Source organism: Manduca sexta, unplaced genomic scaffold (genome assembly GCF_014839805.1).
Source record: "Manduca sexta isolate Smith_Timp_Sample1 unplaced genomic scaffold, JHU_Msex_v1.0 HiC_scaffold_127, whole genome shotgun sequence".
NCBI lineage: Eukaryota > Metazoa > Arthropoda > Insecta > Lepidoptera > Sphingidae > Manduca > Manduca sexta.
In genome coordinates, this window is record NW_023592118.1 from 21,144 (window position 1) to 31,924 (window position 10,781).

The 10,781-nt window shown below is 34.5% G+C and overlaps 1 protein-coding gene across 1 annotated transcript; it reads left to right on the forward strand.

Moving 5' to 3' along the window:
• Window positions 1–374: 374 nt before the first annotated feature.
• LOC115451925 (angio-associated migratory cell protein) lies at window positions 375–3,630 on the forward strand. The gene is given in 6 exon segments (XM_037445171.1): window positions 375–596; window positions 727–1,343; window positions 1,707–1,881; window positions 2,699–2,815; window positions 3,220–3,306; window positions 3,309–3,630. Coding segments are annotated over 5 exon segments (1,215 nt in total). The 5' UTR covers window positions 375–596; window positions 727–728; the 3' UTR covers window positions 3,530–3,630.
• The last annotated feature ends 7,151 nt before the right edge of the window (window positions 3,631–10,781 follow it).

A 10,781-nucleotide genomic window follows, 5' to 3' on the forward strand; every position in this document is an offset into this window, starting at 1 on the left:
TGCATTACTGTTTGACTACACAAAAAACGATTAAAAACGCAAAACGTCCAAATTTTTCTACAAAGCATAATGCAATAATTCCAAATACACCTCACTCACTATCCACGCTTTACGTCTCAGAACAAAGACAAGAACTGTTCTGAGACACCGTATTATAATTCTCTGATCCTCACAACTACAGGCATGGCTTCGGCCTTTAAATTTTAATAGAACGGGGAACTTATGTCAATTATGTTCTTAGATAAGTGTACACTACACCATACAAAATAACATTGACAGTACACTGCTTTTCTTGGGGCATTTGCATTTAGGGCTATTTGGAGATATTTTATCGTGACTTTATGGCTATTTTTTTAGGAGTTGGTAACCCTGCCTACAAACGTCAATGTCAACCGTAGAGTTTTGAAGCATTTTGAAGTGTCAGCGAAGAAAACGTGAATATAAACTTATTTCCATTCTTAAACGTGTTTGTATTATTTACCAGTTTAGATACAATAACTTTAAAACTGAAACTCAGGGTAAACAAAGTAAAAAAATAAGATAAATAAGTTTTATCACAAGAAACAAGAAACGACACGCGAAAGTTTTTGTCAGAGGTTTGTCGTAAATTTTCTGTAAATCTAAAATTTTAAATCACTTATTGTGCAATTTATACTTGAAAGTTAGTTATTATTCCTTATAATTCTTCTTCAAATATTCTCACAGAATCTGTATTGATAATTCTAGAAATGCGGAGCTATGAACAAGACACACCGCCGTCGTCGGTAAACGGTGACGAAATTAGCGCTATGGACGAGGAAGGCGTCATATACTTTGACGAAATGGATGAGCTGCAGTTGGACGACGATGACATGGAAGAAGTGACGGACCTAGAAGAAGATTACACTGACATGGAGCCGCCAGAAGATCACGCGTCTCTAGTATTTAGTAAGCACGTGGGATCGGTGTTTTGTTGTGACTTGCACCCTGACGGCAAACTAGCGGTGACTGGTGGTGAAGATGACAAAGCGTATGTATGGAATGTGGAAACAGGACAAATAGCATTGGACTGCTCGAGTCACAAAGATTCAGTCATATTTACTGGGTTTAGTTGTGATGGAGCGTATTTGGCGACAGCAGATATGTCTGGAGTGATTAAAGTATGGAAAACTCCCACTGAAGAGAATCAACCTTGGAGTATTGTCTTTGAATATGAAGCGGATGATTTGTCATTTGCTTTATGGCATTTTGGTGCTAAAGTTCTTATTGTTGGTTCTGTGTCAGGTGATATGTACGTATTTAAAATACCATCAGGAGAAACTAAAGTCTTACAAGGACACAACATCAAAGTGGAATGTGCAAAGGTAAACAGCTTACATGTCAATTTCACATTGTCAAGTTGGTCATGTATTATTCTGTTTCTTGCTTAACTCATTTACTCAATGCCAAAGTCCATTGATATTAATCTATATCCACATGGTTTATTATACATAGTAATTTTGAATTAATAATGTATTGAAAACTAAGAGATAACTCAAGGAGTTGAACAAAAATCATTATTATATGAAAGTAATGCCAAATCAAATGTGCTAGTCATAACCTGTAAGTGTTTGTATAATCCACTCAAATGGGATTATTTGTGACAATAATTATAAACAATCGCTAAAATCACAAAAACAAACTTATATGTATATTGTTTCTTAATGTTGTGCATTATTTTTTTCCAGTTGTTTTATGATGGTGTGCGGCTGGCAGCTGGCTATGAGGATGGTGCAATGAAAATATGGGACTTAAAATCATCAACAGTACTACACCATGTGACTGCAGCAGTCCACCAAATAAGGGTTACAGCAATTGATGTGCATCCTGACAACAGTCTGGTCGCATCAGTGTCCACAGATGGTAATCCATTTTGGCAAATTTATAATGCATTTCGTCTTTTAATAATAGATAGTAATTTTCTTTAACGGGAGAATACTGCAAATGGGATACTGGATTTAATAATGGATGGTTAGTAAACATAAAAATTAATAAACTTGTTACAGCCATTATTTATAAAAAAATAACTATTTATGTATAGTGTGTGCATAGGAAATTTAAATTTACATGTTACTACCACATGGGGTATGAAATATGAATCATGTAATACAATTAATTTAATGTGGTACAAAATGGATTTATAAGTATGTTATTCGCCAAAATAATACAGATAAATAATTATTATGACATAAAATGAAGTTATGCCTTAATAGAAAATGTTAAATTTTTGCTATCACTGGTTTTAATGATATCTGGTATTCTCTTGAATTTCTGCTATATTGGAGTTGATTAGTAGAGACTGCTTATGTTGTAAATCTTGATATACTTTCATTATTAATAAAATAAAAATACATTTGTGATTAGTTGTGGATCATTTTTCAATAGATAGATTTAAATGGTTCTATGGACTGGATCAATAATAGTTAATCCTTTGTTAGTATGTTTAATAATGTCAAACTTTATCTATAACAAGTATTTGCTCCTGACTCTGCCCATATCATATAATTTTCCAAGAATAAAAAACCCATAGATTTTTCTAGAAAAGTAATTTGGGTATTACTTGATTGATTTGTTTGCCTAAACATGATCTACTTTCTATTTATCATTTATGTATAATTAGCTCATTAATACAAATTTATTTTAATGTAGGGGAACTTATAATTTTTATTTTTTTCTTAAGGTAAAGTCATCCTGACCACAACAACCAATGGCAAGGTGGTGGGACAACTCCAGACTGAAACAGACCTAGAAACAGTAGCATTCGTCCAAGATGCACAATTAGGATACTTTGCACTAGGTAATTAACAAAACTTTACATTAAATTATATAAATAGTAGCTATAAAGATTTTAAGACAATCACAGAGAGGATTTTACAGTCAATTTCAATAAATGATCTCATTTGCTACCTTCAAATCGATTGCAACAATTAACCAATTAGTATAAAGTTTTTGACATGCTTATAAAAAATCTTATGATGACTGGCTAAATTAAAAATTAAATTAAATACATACTTTATTTACCACATAGAAATAGAAATAGAACATAGGTGAACAAAGTTGCACTTATGATACGTCAAAACAATGTATCAAAATTATTATTATTATTTCTAAACAACAATTAAAATTACTTATATAACTATGGATATTTTAAATTAGGTATTAAAAATTTACAAGACATTCTTATAAATCTTAATTCTTCAGGTACTTTAACGGGTGCTGTAAGCATATGGGATGTAGCCAGGCAGATGATGCGTCACCAATGCGCCACATCAGATGACGTCGGCGGAGTCACAAAATGATTTGGGTTAAAGATCGTTTAGTCACCGGGTGTCTCGATGGCTCCATTCGCGTTTACGAAGGCCGCTCCGGTGAAAAGAGTCTCATGCTCACTGGACATAGATCTGAGGTACTCGATCTGTGCTATAACGCGAAACAAAACATTATATTGACTACATCTGACGACGGAACTGCAAGAATATTTAAATACGAAGTAAACAAAGACAATGATTAATTGTTTTCTTTTCCTTTTTTTGTACTAGTAAATTGCTGATTATGTTGGCATTTTGTTAATTTATACATTATATCATTATATTTTGTTGCTGTATTGATTCATATTTTGTTTATATTAATTCCCTATCGTTTTATAACCTGGTCTATGTATTTATAGGATTTCCCGAAAAACCCGTTGCATGTATAGTTGTATCATAACTGTATCGATAGCGTTTGTAACTATGCGCGATATTATCGCATCCTCTTTTACCGATATATCCCATCGTAAATGTATCGTACGCGATTGAATGAATATGTCAATATCACTTTTAACACAACTGAGATACTTTGTACAGTTTATGAGAATACGATAAATGGAGACGTATCGTTTGGCCAACATATCGATTAAATACCGATAGATCATATAGTGTTGTATCGTTATATTGCACGGTAAATGGATGCGATAAATCGATACCAAAACTAATACTAAACTCTATGTTATACACGATTTATTTATCTATCAACCCATCCTTGAATCTCCAACATTTTTTTTTGTAATATAGTGGTTATTTCTGAATTTGTGAATTAAGAATAAGCTCTTTATTAATAAACATTATAGAGTGCTATAGCTCATCACTATTCTATCACTCTTATTTTAAGTGATTTTATAACTTACGTGCGTGGAATTGTGAATACTGAATACACAATAATAGTTGACATGAGATGTATGCAACTTAGTAATACCTGTCCTATATTAAATATATAACAGCCCACATCTGAGAACAGACTTTCTCAGCTTTCTCGTCTTAGGCCTAGTCCTCTATGTTGAATTAATACGAATTGTGTACACCAATGTACAACAAGATCAAAATCAGTCTCGTCCATTGAGAATCAGGCAAAGACCGTTCCATTATTGGCTCGGTCATTGATATACAGTAGTATTGCACGACTTTATACCGATGTCGTTTCGATATCCAAGCACACCGTGCACGATGTCCCAATGTTATTGCATTAATCAGGAAGGGACCTAACTTGACCTACCTTTAAATTAGGTTACTTTACGCGTGTTCTCTTTGAAGCCCGTATGATAAAACTGGAGAGAAAGAAAGAGCTTTTTACTTATACAATAAGCAACCAGCATTGTTCGCGGCTTCGCGCCAGTGAAAATGTTTTCTGGATAAAAATAGGTACTGCTGTGAACGTTCCCGGATAAAAAGTAGTCTACGTCCTTATGGCTCAACCTTACCCTGGACCAGTATTCATCAACATTGATTCAGTAGTTTAGTCTTGAAAGCGTAACAGACAGATACCCTACGAGTTACTTTCGCTTTTTATTGGTATTGATTAATTTAATTTGGTAATAATTTAATCATCTTTAATTCTTCAATTCAGAAAACCATTGCGAACCTTTATCTAAACCAGTTTTTGAAAATGTAATTGCATTACTGACATTACCTACATTTTCGATGAATTTAGTTCAGCTTTTGCGTCCCATATTTACCTTTTATCTCGTGTTATCGTACTATTCATCATCTTGTCATGGTAACAAGAATACGTCTTGCCCGGTACCACCTTCTGTTTGGAACTATTTTGTGAACAAGATGCATGTTATGATTTAAAGAAAGAATCCGTCGCACGCCGGGTGGAAAATATTTTTCGCCGCCTTTTTTTCACCACAATAATGTATTTAAGACCCTTTTCCCAAGCGAACGGCCTAAACGGTTCGTTATAGTTACAGCTAAAGAGTTACTGACGGGATTAGTACCTCTCAGTAGTAGAGGAGGCCCGTGCTCAGCAGTGGGCAAGTATATAATACAGGGCTCATATTATTATAAGTTGTCTATTTATTATTGTTGGTTTCAAATTATATATACTTAAGGAGGTGTTGCACGGAATCAACAATTTTAAACGCATTTCATCATGAAATTACTGAAACAATATCCACATTATTGAAATAAATATAAACAACCAAATAAAGATAACATATTGTAGAAATACGATGTTTATTTGTATTTCTATATGAATTATAAATTTCGAATATCTTCTAAAAACACGATTAGCGCGCGGATTTGATGGCGATAGCGCCATAATACAAGAAAACCGCCAAAAAGATTTCGCTCGGGGCGCATAGGCACCTAAGACGGCCTTAAATTTAACACATAAATGTGAAAAGTATTGAAATTAATTAAGTTCAAAATTATTACTTCCCATTAAATTGACAGCCAGCGTAATATAGATAAACTAAAAGGGGAAAACGACATCTTTACACTCCAAAAACCCCAACAAAATTATGGTTTTACGTTAGCAAATAAAAATAAATTGTTTTTTTTAAAGTGATGAAAATGTATGTGATACTTATAACAATAATTCTCGACACCAGGATCTCGTTGCAAGGTATAAGGATTCGAGATTATGGACCGCAAGGTCGTGGAATCCATGTTTGGTTCGGGCAATAATTTTTATAGGTTTTTTTATTTTATTTGCCCAGGATTGGTTTCGACCCTGTTGCTGACCTCATATTTACGTCGTAAACAGAATAAAAAAGGTTGACTATGATCTATACGTGTATCTATCAAGCTTCTAACGTTTTATTGAATCGTAACCATGCACTAAGATTAGGTACTATCCAAACGTCGCGTAAGACGCCGTTACATGAGTATAATCAGATTTTACACTAGGCGGCAACAAGAAAATTTTCTTATAAATAGTCACAATAATTCAATAAAAGTAAGTTACTACTTGTATTGAAACGGACACATTGGGAAAACACTTAAGTTGTCAAGGTTCTCTAAAATCTATTTACGAAAATCACCCTAAATACTTTCAAAATTTAAAAAACAAAACTTAAATTACATTAAAATTGTGCCGCGTGGCTAATATTTGAAGGTTTCATTGGTTTTATAAAATGTAAAAACATTAGACCGGTTCGATTTTGACAACATGATGCAATCTTGAGATCTAAGTATGTCATCTCCAACACTTCTTTAAAAATGGCGATTACCGGGGCAACAGGCAAAATAGCGGTCTAAATAGAACGAGTTATTTTTCAATATTTCTAGTAAAATTTCACGCTGGCTCAAGTCACATCTTAATTTTTTTTTTGAGTTTCGCCCATGAATATAGAACAGGCATTGCTCTAAGTAATTAAATAATTTATGTATGTTATTGTGTTTACATTTTTACACGTTGCAATACAATACTCAATGTTAATCGTCTGTCAATATTTGGTCACGTCTTATTGGAAGCCTTTAAAGTTTATTGATGTCACGGCTGTCCAACACCTGGTCGACTATAACTCAATATATCCATGTCTATACTCTTACATAAAGCTGAAGAGTTTCTTAGTTTGTTTCAACACCCTATTTCAAGAATTACTGATTCTTATTGAAAAATACTTTAATACTAGAAAGCGCATTTATCAAGGAAGGCTATAGGCTATATGACAACACGCTATAATCTATAGGAGCGGAGCATCAATTAAAAATATTGCAAAAACGGGGAAATCTATAAATTTCGTTTTAGATCTTCCGGGAAAATTTATAGCGAGACTTTTATATATAACTAGCTTCCGCCCGCAGCTTCGCCCGCGTGGATTTCGGGTTTCAAAAATGGAGAAGGTGCTCAATTTGTCGGAATGTTTTTTTAATTTATGGTGGTATGCAGGTGGTCCGATTGTCCGGTCAGGGTCTGATGATGGGATCCTGGTGAAATCGAAGGAACTTTTAACCATTAAGGTTGCACACGAAATGACGGAAGCTTAAAAATGGAGTAACTTCTCCCGTTTTCCCAACATTTTCCATCACTGCTATGCTCCTATTAATTGTAGCGTGATGAAAAGTATACTATAACCAGCTCAGGAGTATGAAAATAATTGTACCAAGTTAAGTTAAAATCCGTCGAGTAGTTTTGTTTCTATAACGGTTATACAGACAGACAGACAAAAATTTTACTAATTGCATTTTTAGCATCAGTATCGATCCCTAATCACCCCAGTTATTTTGGAAATATATTTCATGTACAGAATTGACCTCTCTACAGATTTATTATAAGTATAGATATGCAAAAGTAGCTCAAAATTGTCCATAACGAAAACATGCATTTTAAAGTAAAACAAAAGAAATAATATCGTGAAGCCAACCAAATAACTAATGATATATTAAATTTTGTGACTGTTCAATTTAGTCGGGTCCGCGATATCACTTTTGTTGAGTTTCAGAACGCGACATTACATTATTATATTCTGTGCTCCAACGCACACTGCTTTGATGTTAGGAACACACCTACATTGCTTAGACAACAGTGAACTTTATACAATAGCAATAAAGCTCAAATTGACTCTACGTATTAGTTAGAAAACGTTTGTATGGGAAATAGAAAAATGCTGTATTTTGAGGATTTTCCCGGCAATTATTCGAATTTTTCTCACCTTTTAAATCTTCCCTAGACCTCCACGAATAATTCAAGACCAAGATAAGATAAATCCGTTCAGCCGTTCTCGAGTTTTAGCGAGACTAACGAACAGCAATTGATTTTATATATATAGATAATTTCCTACCGTAAAATAAACCATCCATGAAAAACGGGAGCTCAAGCGTTTTTTCACAGCGAATTGGCAGCCACTTCACACCACGATTTCTCCACCCTATTTCAAATATGTACCTTTATCATATATAGGTTTATAAGTTCACGTTTTTATTCCTTAAGGGTTAGACCGAGCCTAAACCAGTAGCTATACACAAATTTCGTAACTTATTTTGGCTCTATGGTATGATATCGCTATCATCCCTCGGCTCGCGCCTATCGCCATACCCGGCTCAAACTCCGATTCCAGATAAAGGTTATTGAAATCAAGAATTCGTACAAATCCTAGTAAATTATTCACAACATTTATGTGCAGAATTCATTAAAGTTTTATACGACAGAAAAAGTTACTCGTATAGGCATGCTCTGCTACCCGTGTGACGCCGGGGCGGGTTGCTCGTTAATATATGAGTATTTGCATATAAACAGTGATTAATCATAAGTTTCCCTTATAAAATATGTAAATTTCTAAGTGGATAATTAGGTACTCTAAAACACTCAATTACTTGTACTAATTTTTAATTGTAGAGGAAAGGAGGAAACATTAAACAGACGATAAATAAGTGAACGTCGCATATACATCTATAACTAGCGAAATCAACGGCGCGTTATCGGACCCTTGGAGGTTTGTTGGCTTCCGGTCTTCCCACGGACCACGCAAAACGCTTCAATGCAATTGAGTACGCCCTATCGGTAAGGTAAAACACCATCCCGTACGAGCGACCCTTATTGCTGAAGACAAAACTGTTAGAGCTGAACACTGAAACTTTACCGACGAAGTAAAATGCTATTCTCCAGGAAATGTTACCCACTTTTGGTGATGTTAACAAAAACAATGGACAAATATAATTTGTAATTTACTAGATGTCGCCAACCATGTTGGAGTTATCATTTCGCAAGAACTACGGAACCTTTTTCTGAATATGATTCGATATGCTTTTGGTTTTTACTTCTCTAATAGGTATATTATAATAAAATGAAAGATTCGATGCTTCAGCTCTAAAGTCTAACTTTATATTGACCGACATCATATTTCTCTGTCATTGACCCCTGCACAGAGACATGCTACAAATGAATTGCTCATATCCTGTCTTAGTCAAGATGGTATTCGTCCTAAAGACGGTCAATGTACTATATCACTTAAGTCTGCCTATTCGTTATCAGTGTCACAATTTTAACTTCATTATTAAAAAATGTGTGCCAAATGCACACGTGGTTTATAGTAGGACGGTGTGAGAGAGACGGCTAAAACCAGTCGAATGAACTTGGCAGTGAATTCAACACCAGCAATAACTCAAAATACATACTTGTTCACCAGAGGAAAAGGTCCACTCTCGATTAACGGTGTCGTTTCACACATGCCGTTTTAGGTTTGAGTCATGTTCATGGTAGACCGTGGTAGTCACCCGCGTCCGTAGTTAACTTGCAAAGTAGTCGAGTCGCTAGTGAATAGTAAAGCAGACGCATGTGAAGTCGAACGTATACTCCGCACTCCCGTACCATATGGATTCGATCGCGGCGAAAAAATATACAATTTTAGAAACAAAAATAATTTACTTGACGTAGTTCGCTTAGCTCAAGTTAAGTGAATTAGTTTTAGTGCTAATTACTAGTGTTTAAATTAAAAAAGTGATTATAAATGTGATGAATATTTTAACCTAAAATTGGTATTGGTTTTCAAGTAAATAAATTTTCCTAGTTACTTGGTATATTTTTAAGCTTATCAAATACCGGTAGTGGTAAAATAACTTTATCTATATTTCTACACGTGGTGTTTCCCGCCACAGTGCACGCCGCAGTGTGACGCAATGTTTGTATGGCGGTGCCTCAGAATTTCGGAAGTTTTGAATAATGACCTTTTTACCGTTAACTATACATGTGACAGTGTTTGATAACAGTATAGTGATATAGGTTACGAGTGTTTTTTACTTTAATTAATATAACAAAAATGGCAAAAGTAGGTGATGTTGATGGACTGCCATCTAGGGCGATGGATTCTGGTTTAGAAACCGTGGATGGTGGAGATCAGGAGTCAAACGGAAGTGTTCGTTTGAAAAAAGAATTGGGTCTGATGAATGGTGTGGCGATAATTGTTGGAGTTATAGTTGGCTCGGGTATCTTCGTGTCACCACATTACGTCCTCAAATTTGCCGGTTCCAAAGGCATGGCGCTCATCGTGTGGGTGCTCTCGGGAATCCTCTCCATGATTGGAGCGCTCTGCTATGCTGAATTAGGTAAGTGTGATGTGTGTAATTAAAATTGTCAATCATCATGATGTCAGTCATCAAAATTTTAGCTTTGTTTTTCATTCAACTCCTAATGATTTATTCTAAATACACGTGTTTTACAAGTATTTTTAATTACCACTCGGATATAAGGTCTACGCGTTATTAATGAGTTTAAAATTTAAAAGAGGAATATGTAAAACTTTCTCGATCAAATCAATTTCTCCTTAAGCAACTGTACTAATAAGACACTCGTTAGAATGTAGAGCTCTGATATTACTCTGACTTATCTTAAAATATTATTTCCTAAAAATGTCTCACTTTTATTATTTAGACGTTCGAATTTAGAGACTCTTAAATGAGATACAATTACATTTTATGGGAATATTATCGTTATATAATTTCTTACAAGTCCATTCGGCGACGGCTCAACATAAACTCAATTTTGTTTCAAGATTTCTATATGAC